At 44.8% G+C, this 17,212-nt stretch overlaps 1 protein-coding gene across 1 annotated transcript in view; it reads right to left on the bottom strand.

Annotated features, from left to right (window-relative positions):
• The window catches only part of LOC104127976 (SLAIN motif-containing protein-like), a 25,789-nt gene that overhangs the window by 3,153 nt on the left and 5,424 nt on the right, over positions 1-17,212 (bottom strand). Inside the window, exons 2-7 of the mRNA XM_009640689.2 lie at positions 10,428-10,564; positions 7,618-7,767; positions 3,416-3,556; positions 1,131-1,448; positions 784-921; positions 316-634 (exon numbers count right to left, since the gene is read on the bottom strand). Of these exons, the coding sequence (XP_009638984.2) occupies positions 316-634; positions 784-921; positions 1,131-1,448; positions 3,416-3,556; positions 7,618-7,767; positions 10,428-10,564 (1,203 nt within the window). The remainder of the gene's footprint in view (positions 1-315; positions 635-783; positions 922-1,130; positions 1,449-3,415; positions 3,557-7,617; positions 7,768-10,427; positions 10,565-17,212) is intronic.

The following is a 17,212-nucleotide window of genomic DNA, read 5'->3' as shown; positions in this document are numbered from 1 at the left end:
GGTATCTCACCCGGAAGCTGATGAGTCCTGGCCTGCCAATTCATGCATAGGGTCACAGAACTTCAGTTCAGTGGTGTTTAAAGGAACTGCAACCCTTTGCCTCTTGACTGGGGCAGAGCACGTAAAGTCCATGCATCTTCCAGCTAAGCACTGCCCCTTCCTTAGGGGCCCCCCCCTTCCTTAGGGGCCCCCCAACCACAACCCCACCTCTACAGTTATCAGTAGCTCTGACCCAACTCTATACCCATGTCACGCTTTAAAATCGGAGATGAAGGTCACTTTATCAGCCTGTGAGGCCTGCAGTCTCACGCGTACCTCTTGGAGGGGGGCGTCGGCTTGCTCTTGGGCACCGAGATTCCTCCGACGGACGTGCGTGCTTTAATGGGTGAATTTTTTGCCACAGTGACCATGTTACTGCTTCTGGTAGCGCAACCGCTACTGGAGGAGCCCGTGCTAAGCGAGGATGCCTGTGGTTTTCGGACTCCGGTAACAGGACTCGTGTAACTGCAGGCTTTTACGGGCTGCCGGGGTGTTAACAGAGAGTTTGTGCAGGACCCTGCTTTCATCGGTTGTCGCACTGTTAAGGGAGACTGCCCGGCACTGGAGGAATACCTGAGCTTACTGGGAGCCAGACCTAGAAAGGGAATAACAAGAGGAAGAATAACCCAGCTGGCAACAGCATTTGAACAACACTTCAGGGTACCGGGCCTTTTAAGGGCCTCGGGTTCAGACAGACAGAAGGAAATCGGCTCCGGCGGGGCGTACGGAGGACGTCGCGCTGACCTGCTGACCGTTGCTGAGTTCTTGGAATTCGACTGCTTGGCACCTGCAGATCTGACTCCAAGCTCCGACTGCTCCGTACGGACTCCAAAGCTCGAAGGCTCGTCCTGGCCAGGTTGGGCATGCTGTGGCGCATCTCCTCTGCAATTAAGAGCAAATCCTCTGTTTGCTGCTTCTGGTTAGCAGTGGAGATGTATAACGGTTTAGACTTCTCTCTCGGAAAATATATGTGCTTAAAAGCAGACAAGCGTGTAACTAATTCTTAGCTTCCATTAAATAACAGCGCTTTCGAAATGTGCAAGTCAAAATTATTTTCACTGACTCCTGTGGAAAGCTCACAGCTAGCTTACCTTCGCTGTTTGCATACTTGAGCCGGTCTTGCATGGGACTTTGCACGGATCTCCGTGGGGGACGGATGCGGGAAGTGGATGACCTGCCGTAATCTGCACTGGAGGAAGGGGACTGGCATCGGGGTGAACTGAGCGGAGACGGCGAGTATCGGTGAGCGCTACGGTACGACAGGGAACAGTCGTAATCATCCTCATCCTCCAGGCTGTACGTGTCGAACTCCTGGTCGCTGTAGGTACCTCTTCGCAGGGAGTGAAGGGAGGCGCTGGAGCTGCGACGCGATACAGAAGCGGAGCTGGAGGCACAATCCTGGCGGAGACCTGGGGACAGAGGGCACCGTGGCTCAAAGTCACCACACGTGAAAACAGAAATTCCTCACCCCGTCGTCGCAAGACAAATTCAGAAGCGATACTTTTATCAGCGATTCATTTCACCCTGGAAGGAGAGCCAAGCTGAGAACTCTCTTTACTGAAGACACTCACAGCATACAGCATCTCTAAACTGGAACAGTGTCACAGTACTGTTTAATTAGAGCAAAGAGTTAATATTCAAATTGACCTGAATTACTCCTTACGCCAGCTACACAAGCCTCTGTGACTGTGGACTGCACAGTGCCACGCAAGCTCCATTAGGTTAACTCCTATAGGAGTCTCATTTACAGCGTGAACTTTTTATTCAATTAACTACACACTCACCAGCGTTTCAACAGGTTGAAACACAGATTTGAAAACACACTTCTGCCCCTGAGTGAACACACAGCTGCTTTTTACTGACGCCTACGGTGCATCTGTCTGGTTTATTTACAGCTCCTCCCCCAACCTGCGCCTTTATTTACAAGTCTCCTTGCCTAACAGAATACAGCAGCTTCTTACCAAGAACTACTTCAGCCAAGCGGCTGGGACAGGCGTCAGTTTAAGTGCTGAAAAGCCCTCGCCTCAGTGCAGTCCCTGCACTGCGGGCATTAAAAGAAAGCAGGCGCCCCCCCGCTCTTCTCCCTTCACAAGGCGAGCATGAGAAGCTTCCATCCTCCCAAGGAGGAAGCGCTTTTCGTGTTTCACTGGAAACTCTGTAACGTGACAGGATCCCCTTGAGGTTTTTCAGTGATCACAAAGCATAAGAAAATATTCAAATTTAGAAAGAAAAAGGCCGTTATTTGCTTTATTAATTTTAATAAAGCTTTTCCTCAGCAGCGCTCAGGTGTAATAAAGTGGTAACAAGATCTGAAGTCTTCGGCTCTTTTTGGTCTCACATTCCAATTCCTAGATCACAGTAGTTTTTCAATTTGTAACGGCACCGTACTAAAAGTAAGTAAATGTTCTCCAAAAGAAAAAAAAAAAAAAAAAAAAAAAAAGAGAACTTCATTCTCTATTTCCTGTAAATCAAATTAATGATTAATTTGCACCGAAAACCAGATCCAGCCGCTTTGCTCCTCCTTGATCTTCAATTAGGACCTCGTCCAAATCACACTGGAGCCGACAGAAAGTTTACCAATGCTTTACTGGGAACCAAAATCCCCACATGCTGGGACACGGACAGGTTTTATGCTTGAGTTGAATTTGCAGAGCTGTCTCCGAGCTCTTTCCCAGAGCAAAACTTCAATGGTTATTTCAGCTTTTCCAGTCCTACTACTCTGGAACGTTTGGTTTCACTGAGCACAGCAGTGAAATACTACCTGCATCTTCTGTGAAAGAAATGACTCGCAAAACTCCGTCCTCTAGACAGCTGCTGATACGATTTCAGGCTGCAGTTAGGCAGCCTGCTCAGAAAAACAAAAATTTACAAGCAGAACAATGTTGCTGGGCTATTTCTTCAGCTGGGCCAGTTCCCCAAACCAATACAGCATGCAGCCAGGCAGCTGCTTGTGTTGGCTCAAGTGGGGGGACAGCAACCAGAGAGGCAACAGTGAGCTGCTGCTGTTTGGACAGCCACTGCCATGAAAAGGTTACTCCTAAACCTTCACCTGCGCTTCAGAGACAATCTGGGATGGAATATTTTGGGGTATTAAAGGGTGCTTACATACTGAACAAAGAGAGGGTTTGGGTAATGCCTGCAAGGCTATCCTCCGCTTTGAGACGTGCAATCCTGAGAACGTTTTACAGCTGCTCAGTCAAAGTGGCAGTTTGGGTCTGTAGATTTTTAAAGGAAATCACAAATATTTCAAATGATTCATTAAAATCATTTTTTTTTTTTTTTTTTTTTTCCATTGGGGAAAGGGGGAAGAGAAGAACAGTTGGGATCCATCTACATTTCTCTACACCGTAACACAAAGGAGATCGCTGTCACATACTTTCTTCCTGAAGGCGTGCCATAACCTGGACATCAGTCAAGTCCTGCAGTTTGTATCCCATGGAGATGGAGTCATCGGACGTGCTCAGCTCACTGTCCACAGACGACTGAGAGCTCAGTGCAGAATGCATGCTCAAGTAACCTTTGGGAGGGAAGAGGAGGGAGGAACAGAAAAAGCATTCAGACGTCTGCACGCAAAACAAGAACGAGCAGCAGAGTATTTATTCCACTAGCAAAATCAGTGCAGTTGTGTAGTAGAGGTATGGTTGCTAGAAATAATTAAGAAGTTAGAAATTACATTATTCCGTATTATATACGCTTGGTATTTTAACCTGCAGTTTTCAGGAGGCAGATGGTCTTTGCGCAAGGAAGAAGTTGTGGACTCCTGTCCAGAAGGTGGCAAAGGGATGCTCAGTGATTTTGAGCTTAGAAACATCCTGTAAGAGATCAGTATTATTTCTGCCTATCTTAAGAAAGGGGCAACTACTGATTTAGATATTAAGCAGCAAAGTTATACAAACACAAAGTGTTTGCTAGGGTGTCAGTGAGCAGCCACAGGAGTGCAAGGATCCAAATGGCTTTTGGGGTGCCATACCTCAAAAATCAGCCATGCAATCTGCTTGTGCAAAGCAGGGTTTACACCTCCTTCCCATTCCTGAGGTTTATCCTTTGTTTTTCCCCCCTCTTGTCACAAACCAAACTCTCTCTTACACGGAAGGATATAGCTTGTTAATACAGTAGGTCATAAAAAACAAACTGGAAGGATCTGTTCACCAGGGAAGTTTTTCCCTGAGTCAGGCATTAGGAAGGGGAACAAATAATTTTCCTTTTGAAGAATAATAATGTCATCATAATCATCACGAATTGCCAACTTTTACCATTAGCACTTCTCCTTCAGTCAAGCAAGGCAGTATATTCCATGCCGTAAGGGTACGACTGCTTGCTGCTGGAGCAGGGAGATGAGAACAAGCCGTGTAACTCAGGGGTTATACTGGTTCTCACCCCTCGAACGGGGGAGGCTGGTAAGCAGCCCTACACACAGAAATGCGGGATCGCAACCGCCTTCAGTTCTCTGCAGACGCTGATCTGCCTGGCACCTGGGACAACTCTAACTGCTGGAAGGCTGAGCATCACCTCGCCGTCAGCTCATCTCCACCTGCAGATGCAGGCGACGATAGGGGAATCTTGCTACCATTCCATCAAGCATTAACGCCGGCTCGGGGTAGCATCTTTGGGAGCGAGCATGCAATGGTGAGCACACCTCCAGCCTCTTTTCCCATTTTAGAACTACCACACTGCTTTGTATAAAAAAAACCAAACAACCAAAACACCAACCACAAAGAACCCCCACATTACTAGAATAATTTTTGGCAACACAGAAGGATTAGCAAATGTAAACCCTCTACGTGGCAAACCTGCTTATCTACGCCACGTTACAAAATACCACAACATGCTCCCAGCATAACTAACCCTCCAACGCAGACACCTAAGACCATATAACTTGCAGAGCTATTTTAGGAGAGAATACATCATTATCTTCAATTAATTCCAAGACAACATTGCAATTAGTACTCTATAGATTTAGACCCACCAAAAAAAGAAAGAAACCCCACGATCTGACAGAAGACCAGATAAAGCCAGTAGATATGCTAGAGCCTAAGGGCACTTAACATCACTTTGAGCTGGACTAGGCTTAAGAATTACAAATCCTGCTCAAGGAGGGATTCGAGATCATCACTTAAGTAAAAGGCAACAAGCGGGCTGCAGCACACCAGCAGACAAATTAAGAATACAAGTCAGCCTCCCAAAGCATCTACAGGATGTCACTCAGCGTTGAGTTGTACTTTAGCTCACGCAGTTTTGCCCGCCCTGTTCCAAGAAGCCTCGAAGGCAGTGCACCTACTGAGTAACTCAGCAATGACGCCAGAAATAAAACGCTTTGTCTGTTCTCAGCAAAATGTCTAAAAACCATTGCTGAGCAACCCTTTCAAACAACGGTTAACTCCAGTCAGGTGGGAAAAAGCAGCAGGTTCCCAACATTATTTCTTCAACCAGTTTTGAAGAGTAGTAGCTGACGACACGGGGAAAACACCCGTTTGAAGCCCAGGTGTAACCCAAATCTCTTACGTGGACACGGAGCAAGCTGCTTTGCACCAGTAAGCCTCAAATTCCCCACTTGAACGGGCATAAAGTTTTCCCAGCTTCAAGACGCTCCCGCAATACAGCGACAGAAGCGTGACTGCAGTGTGCGGGGGTGTATGTGCACGTGTTACACACACGCTCCAAGTCGGGACGCTCCAGCATTAAGAGTGCACGGCTGTACAACAGAATCCTGTTTCTTTCCTAGGGCTTCCAAGGAAAGATGCTGTAAGCAGTTGAAATAAAGCCAGCCTGAGAGCAGGGATCGCACCTGCAGGATGTAGCGTTAACGACTGAGCGCAGGTTTCCTGCTGTAACTAACACCTTCTGTAATACTAAAAGCTGTGGTTTTAATACAGCTGTATCTTGAGAACAGCTTTTTTTAAAAAGCAAAGTTCCCAATTCCATCATGTGTGCTTAGTTCGGTTGTTGCACTGCAAATTGCAGGTCTGTTCAAAAAGAGTCACGGCGGGGAAGAAAAACATTCACATTCTCTCATCAGTAAAAACTGTTGTGGCTGAACACTGCAGGATGAACCGATTATGGTTTTCATTACAGAAACTTCAAAATAGACCGCATCTGGATTTTGTAAAGGGTTCTTTTTGTTTCGCTTTTAAGGGAAGTTTAACATTTTTCATTTAAAGGGTAGGGAAGCTCCATTTTTCTTTGAAATAAATTGAGATTCGAGTCAATCGCGTTGACAGTGAACTTCTTTAAACTCACATTAGCACTTACACAAGTCGCAAGGGAAGAGCCACCGAACAGATGAAGGGAACTCTCACGTCTAAACCTACGTGGCCAAAGCCTGCTCTACACTGGGCTCTTTATTTGGTACCCTTGACAACTTCAGCAGGTTTGCAGGGTGAATGAAGAAGCCCAGAAGGTGCACAGACACTTTGGTTTTACACATCGGTAACTGTTCCTGTGTGACAAGGTGGTTGGAGATCTAGATTGCCAACCAACCTCGTGTTAACAACAAGAAACTGGTTTAGAGATTTTTCCCTGAAGAATTCAGCTTGCAAAAATAATCAGTCCCACATGCATCCTTTTGTTTGCAAAACAGAGATAAGTGTTAATTTCTATTTACAGCAGAAAACCAGCAGATCTCAAAAGCATACCTGCAGCTGTGAAAACATCCACACGCAACCCTTTTCTCTCTTAAAAAAGGTTCATTTAACACCGAGTTACAAGTCAGAAACTGTTAAACATGCTTTGTATTTTTAAACATGCAAATTAGGATATAGCAATTTCCACAAAACCCAAACAAATCAAGGCAGACCCCTTTGATAATAAGGCCAAGAGGCAAAGCATTTGTACTAGGGAACTGAGCATGGACTGCATCGAGGTTAAACGAAGCTCCTGGAAGAGCCGACGTGGACTCCTTAGGCAGCAGCTTAAATGCAGAGGCAGACTCGAGGCCAAGCCATTTAGGAGAAGCTTCATTATCATCCCTAAAAATACAGGCTTCTAACAAGAGTTTTGTGTAAGCTGCCTCTAAGGTAGGAAATCTTACTCCAAGGCCAATTAAGGCTGATGGAAAGCTTTTGATACTTTGCGTTTAGCTGCCCACTCAGCCAATTCAAAGGCATATCCTGGAGACCATGGCTTTTACCTGAAAGCACAAGGCTTCTTTCTGTTGCCTACATTCATCAGAATTTTGAAAAGACACTTCACAAACTCTCAAGCCAGAAAACTGAACCCAAGTAACTTTATAAAAGTTAACACCTACAGATGACAACATTATCCTAGAGCAGGGTTGGTTTTTTTTTTTCCTCAATAGCTTTCTATTTTTTGAAGTCACTTAAAATTAGTACAATTTATATATATATATACATAAAGAACATTACAAGAACGAAAACATGAAATAACTTCAAGACATTTAGAATGCAAGGAGGTTTTCTCCCACATAATAGATGAAACCTGGGTCAGTAAGTGAGCAAATTCAAAAGGAGAAAACCCCATGGGTGGACTCGCATCTCTTGACAACTTTTCCCTGTGTCAATTAGTAATACTCCTTGCATTTTAAACACTACAGGTTTGCACTGCTCTACTGACATGCCATACCTGAGCTGCCACAGGTTAGTAGTGCTTTGTTAGTCGATTTGAGATGCCCGGGAGAGCTTAGTGCATTGCTACAGGAGCCTGCCTCTGTATTCAAATTATGTGCGCTTGGTGATGCCAGTGGACTGCAATACAGGTTTTTCCATCTACTGGCTAGAAGGAAAAATACAAAAAAGCCATAAAGGTTATCAAATTATTTTTAAAAACAAAGAGCATAAGATAAAGAAAGGCATCAGATCAAACAAGATTAAATATTGTAGCAGATGTACTTCAAACAAGCCATCTTGATGGTGTCAGTTACAAGATGTAGGAAGCAAAGCAGCGCCTGTTCCCTTGCTCGCTCTCCCCTTTAACTTGCTTTGTCACTTCTGAAGAATTCCAAGAATAACTACTGACAAACTTGGCTTTAAAGAAGCCATGCATTTCTGGAAGTGTCAGTGCTGGTCTTCCAAGATGACTGCTTTCATAAATATCTGTCTCTTCTACACCCCATCTTTGTTTTAAGGAACTCCACTGAACTTCATGTTTACACACGCGTTATTTTGAGTTCTTAACGATGGAGTCAAAACAGCATTAAACCACAAAAGCTACGCCCCCAGATTAAAAGGAGAGCAAACGAATGTGAAAAACAACTGTTCTCAAATATTTACTCAGCACACGAGTTAGCGAAACAATCAAAATAAGCCAGGGTGGCAAAACTTAGCGTGTCCACGCTTACTGAAGTTGGAAACAAGCAGCTACGACGCTAAGGAAATGACTCGGTCTGGGACGTGAATATATTCAAGGGGCTGCCAGACTGCCCACTGAACACTTACCACTGGGAGAACAGCAGCTAAGAAAATAATGAGGATTCACTATATAAATTTCTTTTTTATTTCCCCCACGAATATAAAGTCAGACTATGTTAGTTAGAAAGGACTGACAGAGTACAAATGAAGCCCGATACATTTCAGACAGCAAGCAAAGAGTTAACCAAATGAATCTTCATTCAAATTTTTAAGCGCGGACAGTTTATAAAAGTGAATGGAGTTTGTTCTCAAACTACATTCAGTTATCTCAAATCAGGAATTTCAAGGCTAAACTCAAACTCAGCCTGCTTACAAGCAGTACCAAAACACTGTTAATATGTAACCTTAAAAAAAACCCCAAAACCCCCCACCAAAACAAAAAAAAAAAAGCCACCCACAAAACAGGAGTGGCCTCTCAGCCTTGAAATCACTGAGGCCAAGTTACTGGCCAAGCTGCAATCAAAATCACTGCATTCACACAGAAAACAAAGCCAGCCAATTCAAATCCCAGACAACAACTTTTGTACCAAACTGGGGTTGTATTTTCAGCAGTTAAGAACATCGCTGAACTTCAGAACATTAATTCTCTCAGAACCTGCATTTTTATTTCCAACACTGCTGACGGCAGCGTTTGTGTTCAGATGTGCGTGCATCGAACTGGATAGGTGAGGCTGCTGCACGCCCTGCTCTGCAGCACCTTTCAGTGTTGGGGGGGAAAAAAAAAAAAAAAAAATCAAAAAACCCAGTCACCCTTCCAGCTGCAGGGTCAATCGCTGCTGCCTCTACAGGAAAGCCATGTGCTATAGAAAGCTAGGCATTAGGGAAAAGGATTACTTGTTCACTTCAACCCGCTCCGTGCCTTGGCTATCAGCAGCTCAGCCCAGGACTCGCACATTTTACGTACAAACCTGGAGTGCATTTGGAAAGACAAAGGCAGGATATGCACCAGATGGGTGCCGGGTGATGGCCTACACACACGCAGGAACAGAACAACCTTCTCAGTTTTGTAATGAAGTAAACTACGCATCTATTCTAACGGCTCTTACATCAGCAAAAGGCTAATTTGGGATTGATCCTTCTGTGCTCTGAAAAAGGAAAAGAATGAACCCAAGCCCCTGATCCCAGAGGACTGACTATGGAGTATGCGACCACCGAACCCAATGCTCCGTAGCGTCTTCATTTCAGGCAGATTAAGGCAGGGATTTTCCCTCGGTGGGTAGCACAGCTGAAAGCCACCACAAAGTGCTTGTAGGGGATGATAACACTGGAAGAAAAACTAGGTTTCCGAGTGACACCATTTCTTCAAGTTACAGATTTTGATGTTTCACTATTGCAAGCTTTGAGCATCAGAAAACTGTTTTGCCCAGGTAATACTACTAATGGTAAGATACGGTAAGAGTAGAGCGCTCACCATTAGAAACACTCCACTACACCAGCACTTTTTATACAGAAAAAAGCTGCGATAATAGTTCCATATGATTCTTTCCCCCACTCCCCAGAAGCACATTTTTTTCCTCTACATATTTTTACATTAAAGATGTTTAAATAATTAAAAAAAAAAAAAATTAAGATCCTGAAAACACTACCATATATTTTAGTGTTGAGGCTCTGAACATATTAAAAAAAAAATCCAGAAAGCAGGGTGGTCAATTTGGCAATTAATTTGAAATGCCTGTGTTTGTGTCTTAAAAAACACATAGAGGCAAAGCATCACGGTTCAGTTTGTTGCGTCTGTTCCTTGTAATCAGCACAGTTTTCTTAATGTTTACAGAACCATCTCTTACCTTCCTCGCTGAGGCATTGCCAATGCAAACCAAAAGCGGGGGGGGGGGTGTCACACAGTGACAACATGGCTGTACAAACGGGCACCAAGAGCACAGCACCTGAAGCACCGTCTCTGCAGACACCCTCCACTCCAGCCACCCCGAACGTCCCGTCTCCTCTGCTTTACTGTTCCTCAAGAAGGTGAAGCGCACAAGCGGAAGGAAAGGACGCTGGGAGAAGCGATGCTCACAGTTCACGTACCTTGATCGAGTCTGTTTATAAGAGTTCGGCAGGCTGCTTCCGTCTCGGGACTGGGATTATCCAATACCTGTCGGCACCATTTTAAAGGCGAGTCCGTTTTCTGATCTGCAGTAGATTTTCTCGGGGACACGTAGAGCCTTTGCAAGGATTAGAAGGAAAACAGTAAAAAAACGCTCGTTAACTCAAAGCACGCGGCCACCAAAGCACCGCTTACTAAAGCGCACCGAACAGCAAGCAACAGACAAGTTATTCAAGTTAAAAACGGGGAAAACCTGAAGTTTAAATTGCATACTATGACTCAGAAACAGAATTTACTCTCACAATAGTAAAATTCACTTAAAGACGGCTTCACAGAGAAAGTACAGAGCCTCTGCAAGGCAGGGTTCAAGCCTGGGCTCTTGGAATACTATTAACAGGTAAGTTGGTGGTAGACTCACCATCCCCTGCCAGCCCTGCCTCTCCCTCCACGCCTCCCCCCCCAACAACATCTGATGACAAAGACAGCAAAGGCGAGGAGGTGGCTCTAACTTGGGATTCAAGGTGATCTACTTCGAGAAGCCTGACTCTTGTATTTTTTTGTTAAAAACCCCATGGCTCTGGATATTGCACTGTAGGCAACAGTTGCTTCCCCTCTTCGAACGGCAGCTCTCCGAGACACTGAATGAACAGGAACTCACAGATTTCAGGGATAAACCATTTCACTGGAAGATTAGAAATCTTCAGCCCGTTGGGAAGTATGACTGCATGCTACCCTTCCTTTTATTTTTTTATTCTAATCTTAGGTAAGCTCTCCTAGAGCCTGAATTTTTGACAGTTCTGATACACGCTGGCAGTTCCGCATACACATACAGGATTAGCCTTACCTACAGACCGATTTAATCATCTTGCAGTCCAGGATTGTTTACAACTGATCCTGCGTAAGGTGGCACCTTAACCGTATTTCCTAAGTAGAAAATTTCCCTCAAGAAAGGTCCAAGGGTGTAGGAGCCAGACTGAGAAGCAACTCAAGAATTCTACTTACTTACATTTCCTGCATATAATATACTACTACATACCTTACTTTAACATCAGGGTTCCAGCTAAGTAATCTTAACATGCATCTGTTAATATATTCACTGTGCTATGAATGCGTTGCTGCAGAAAGATATTTAATACAGTTTTCTGCTGACACCATTCAAAGGGATCATTGAAAGGACCCACAGGCGGGGGAGTAAGCTCTGCGATGACGAACTTAAGGACCTGCATCTGTGCAGTTTCTGGAAGAGCCTCTGAACTCAATAAAAGAAGCAGAGAGGAGATTTCTGAAAGCAGAAACCTCTTTTGATCCTGTTAACAAGGCCGTAAGGTTCTTCAGCTTACGTTTCGAACTACTGAACTCGTCCACAATGTAATTTCTTAGAATTAAGTGTACCAGAAGTAGAAGAAAACTTCCAAGTTTTGGAAATTGTGTAGACACCGACTACCTTTTTAGAAGGGATATGCTTTGAGACTAAGTTTTGGGGAATGAACGTACAGGAACCTGATGGAGAAGCGTAGCTGTCATTCACAGACATCTTGGGTCCATCTTTCCCAACGGGCTCTGGCGAGCTGTTTGCATGGCCAGCAAAGCTGCGAGCACGCAAGCGCAGATACTACCTCGCTGCATCCAGAAAATTCACATAAGCAGGATTCGTGGTTCATAATCTTCTCCGAGAACCAAGAGAGTTCTGCCATGCACAGCGCCACACAACTGCTACTTTTCCCACCACCACCTTCCTCTCAAGCACCAGTCCAGTCCCGCTTCACCAGTGACCTGCTCGAAGGTGACAAAGAACCCTCCTGGTCGCCAGCAAACCAGCTACGGCCACGCTTGGTGATTTGCACTACTCCCAACTGCTGTCCTCACACTCATGTATACATTATATTTCACCTTCCGCAGCACAAAATCCAGTATTTGAGCATAAAATGATGATGAGGATGGCTTTAAGATTTCAAGGAACACCTGCATGCGCTTCGATGGCCTCCTACTCTCTCTTCTGGCAATGACTCTTGATGCTCCTGCAGCATGACACATCAAGTCTTTCTGCTCCAGTTACTCATTCTCACACGGACGCCTCGTATTCAATTCATAAAATACTCCTTTCCACAACAAAGCTAATATATTATCATCAGATATTTTAGCAATTATCCCATTAATTTCTGAAAACCCCGCGTGTTTAAAAGATGTAAAAACATACTGGGGGACTCTCAAGCTGTCAGGTGTCCTATCCACGAAAGCAATGTCTGGCCAAGATAAAACATACAAACAACTGGGATATTTAATATACTGTACTGGGATATTTAATATATTATACTGGGATATTTAATATATTGTACTGGGATCAAAATGCCCGTCTAACCTATTACCCTGTCTCCTATCCTGAATCCAAGTAGGGATAAGTACAGGATCAATCAATCCAAAAGCTGCACCGATGCAGAAAGCTGTCCCGGATTCCCACAGTTTTGCAGTTTGGGGGTATCAGACTGAGCTGTATGCAACAGCTCTCGAGAGTATTTTTCAGTGAATACATCTAATCCCATTTTTGAATTCACATCTGCTTTTAGCACCCACAGCATCCTACTGCAACGAGTCCCACGCTGCCCCGACATGCGGGGCGAAGAACCACCTCCATTCGCTCGCTCTGAAAATGTCCCCTGCTATTTACTCTTGATATCGTCTGGTTCTACGGTGGAAGGCAATTACTCTCTATCGCCTCTTGACATTCATGACTTTACAGAGCCTAACAATATTCCTGCCGCTGGCCAGCCCCATCTTTTCCAGGGAGCAGAGATTCAGCCTCTTTAGTCAGGTCTCATACAGAAGCTTTTTCATACCAAGCTTTACACAAAACCACATGCAAATAAAAAAAAAAAAAAAAACCCCAAACTGATTTTCTATTGACAAAATAAATGCTGAGAAACATGAACACAAAATATCCCGTGTGCAGCGCCCCGACATGCGGGGCGAAGAACCACCTCCATTCGCTCGCTCTGAAAATGTCCCCTGCTATTTACTCTTGATATCGTCTGGTTCTACGGTGGAAGGCAATTACTCTCTATCGCCTCTTGACATTCATGACTTTACAGAGCCTAACAATATTCCTGCCGCTGGCCAGCCCCATCTTTTCCAGGGAGCAGAGATTCAGCCTCTTTAGTCAGGTCTCATACAGAAGCTTTTTCATACCAAGCTTTACACAAAACCACATGCAAATAAAAAAAAAAAAAATAAATCCCAAAGCTGATTTGCTATTGACAAAATAAATGCTGAGAAACATGAACACAAAATATCCCTGGTGTGCAGCGTTATCTTTCATAAAAAAATCCCACAAGCACATCTTGCTGCATTTCTGCACGGGTAAACGAGCATTACAACCACTCAGATCCAGAAAAACAGAGAGAGCAAAGTGCTCTCTCTCTGGATTTATTTTACGGTTCAGACCAAAAAAGCAGCAATAAAACCATCGAACAAAAAAAGAGGCCAACAGCTTCCTTAGGGCAGGTCATGCTGTTCTTCACATATTTTAGGTTAAGGGAGAAAATCCTGCTCTACTTAGGAAGTAGTTGTTCTACCCAGCTCCTTCCGCACTCCTAATCATGTTTTGACCCAGACCTGTATCAGCTCAAAATGATTGCTGGAACTGTTTCCCCATGGAGCAGAGCTACCTGCTTCCCAGCGTGTCCAAGTGCTCCATCGTCTGCCAGAGGACTCTCATTTTCCAGCTGACAGGTCTATTGGCAAGAGAGGGTCTCACTTATAATTTCACCAAACTCAATTAAGTCAGCACAACTCAATTTTTCAGAGCGCTGACAGGCAACTTGTTAAAAAAAAAAGAAGAGGAATTCTGGTTTGATTTCACAGCGCCAGGTTTACTGTTTTCCCTTTTAAAGAAGCTTTGGGGAAGGGTTCAACATTTAGCCTGGAGAAGACTGAGAGGGGATCTCATCAACACATTCAAATACCTCAAGGGTGGGGGTCACGAGGACGGAGCCAGACTCTTCCCAGTGGTGCCCAGCGCCAGGACAAGGGGCCATGGGCACAACCTGAAGCAGAAGAGGTTCCAGTTGAACGGGAGGAAGAACTTCTTGACTTGGAGGGTGCCTGAGCCCTGGCCCAGGCTGCCCAGGGGGGCTGTGGAGTCTCCTTCTCTGGAGATCTTCACCCCCCGCCCGGACGCTGTCCTGTGCCCCCTGCTCTGGGTGAGCCTGCTTGGGCAGGGGGGTGGCACTGGGGGAGCTCCCAAGGGCCCTGCCAGCCCCTGCCATGCTGGGATACCGAGCAAGCTAACTTCTCAATATATGCCGGCATAGCTCGTTCTTCTGGAGCACTGCACACCATCAGCTGACAAAGTAAGAACCCACCAGCCCCACAAGTAGAAGCGAGTATTTTTTCTGGACACAGGATTAAGAACCAACAGCCACCCTTTACTAGAGGCTCCCCCGCCAGCACCATCCTCCGCCAGCCGCCGCGGCACAGCTGCCGCAGCAGCAGGGGCTGGGTTAACACACCATCCCATCGCCAGCGGAACCAAGCCAGGCTTTCTTCTCAAAGAGGTTGTGGCGATAAGCTGAACTCGCTCTGCTCCACTAAAAATATGCAGAATTTTATTTCTGGTAGTTTTATCCCCTAAGGCTGTTTGATTTGTCAGGTTAACTTAATCCAATAAGCATTGGAAAAAATGTACTCAGGCATGCCATTAAGCATGCACGCCACTGCCAGTTTACGAGTCAGCCAAAGTCTTCTGGGCTTAACAAATACCCGAGTCCTGAGTAAGCTTTACCTTGCATTTTGTTCCTCCAGCTCAGCAGTTTGGGAGCGAAGCATGTTCTGTTTAAATGGCGAAAGGTTACGCTTTGAGTATTTTCTTTTGTCAAACTGCAAGTGGCAATTAAGAAGTCATTTAGATACTTACAAGGCTTGATACAAAATTCAGAAAGTAAACATTTGGGCCTGTATTCTCAATTTGATGTATTGGGGGTTTGCTGCAAAACTTATTAAATATGAATGAGATTTTCTTCAGCTTCTGTGAGGAAACCCTTAGATAAAGCATCTTTAGTTTCTGCTCAGTAGTGTATGTGTTTCCCATATAAAGTATTTTATGAATTGCACCTCTGGCAAGCGCCAAGTAGTTTCAGTCGTGCAGCAAGCATGACATGAGATTTTTCCTCCACTAAGAATGCAGGCACTCAAAAATAAATTCGTGGGATTCTTTGCGCTTTATTCCGACCTATTCCAACATACCAAAAGCAGAGCGTCTTCTAGAGATACTTTTTTTTTCTTGTGGGGTCAATGTCACAGGAGGATTTATGGGAGTTAACGGCCACTAGTGTTGGATTTCTGAAAATATTGCTGTAAATAAAACCCACCAAGAATCTAGAAAATACTATGACAACTTTCTCAACTTGCACTCCACGCTGCAAGAAAAGCATCCTCGCAATTTAGTAACACATCAGATCAATTATAAGAGAGCAAGCCAGCCTTGCCTGAGAATTTAAGATCCCAATCACGCAGAATGTTTGCACTGGTAAATCTATAGCTCATAAGAAGAGAATTCAGGCTGCAGAAAGCTCTGTAACCAGTACATCAGTAAATGAAACTGAAAGTACAATGAACCTCAGTTCTTCAGACATGGGCTCGGTTTATTATACATCTTCCACAGCACTTACCACCGGTAGCTACAGCGGTACCAAAACCGACAGACATTACACTGATTTTCAAACCTTTGTGCAAGGAGAAAGGGACCCGAGGTAGCTAAATATGTTTAGAACAATCTAGGTTTGTAAGATACGCCTCCATCCAGTGCCAAGAAGGCAGCTAAATTCTTCTGTAAAGTGTGTATTTCAAAACTGATAATGCATTCATTTTCCTTCCTGTACCAGACCTCAGAGAGGCGATTTTCGGATCGATTGCTGTGCCTATGCTATTCCAACCTCAGAGCCAAACACTGTCGTTGCACAGAAATACCAGTACTGACAATACAGTGTTGTGGAAAGCAACAGTGAAACAATAGTGTCCAGGTCTTGCAATGATAGAAATATAAAAGGAAAAAAAAATGAGAAAAATCCTGTGGAAAACACCCTACACAAAAACGTTACAGTATCAGCTCAAGTCGAGGTTTGAGCCTTTATTCCCAAGAAAAAGAAATGGGAAAGAGAGAAAAAGAATTATACTGCAAAACCCAGAAGAGCCACTACTTTTCCATCTCTACCTAGCGATGAATCCTGCCGAACAAAGTCCCCAAAAAATCGAGTCACTGAGTCACAGAAGCACTGCGCGTCGCATTAGCTTGATCCCATGACACAGCCCATAGTCTGTAAGATGATCAAAAGGCGCCTTGTGGGACAACTAAGAGGCGCATTATACCTACGCTGCACAAGGATGCCGAGCAGCATCCCGAGCAATCTCGCTGCAGCAACATCAAAGGGCTTTCCCCCTCCACGCTGGCAGCGCGACCGAGCAGGCGGATTACCATGCCCACACCTCATTTTACAGAAAGATCCGTGAGCCAATACCTCGAGCGTTTCTGCAAGCACTCAGTCATTTTAAGCCTCCGCCATCAAAAGCGATTTAACCCAAAAGGTCGTATTTTGCACACAAGCGTCAGGCAAGCAGGTAGATTTTTCCTTTCAGATTACTCTACTCCGGGGCTGGCAATTACTGGTAATGAAGGCTGCTGAGGGTAACGCTCTCTTAAAGCTGCAGAGAAGGGTTTTGAAGGAGCTCATCTACCCAGAGATCGTGCGCAGCGAGACAGGTTACGCAGAGCCGC

The sequence above is a fragment of the Egretta garzetta genome, unplaced genomic scaffold (assembly GCF_000687185.1).
Source record: "Egretta garzetta isolate BGI_Z169 unplaced genomic scaffold, ASM68718v1 scaffold226, whole genome shotgun sequence".
NCBI classification, from domain to species: domain Eukaryota; kingdom Metazoa; phylum Chordata; class Aves; order Pelecaniformes; family Ardeidae; genus Egretta; species Egretta garzetta.
Note: the sequence above shows the minus strand (reverse complement) of the source record. Positions and strands in the feature narration are given on the sequence as shown.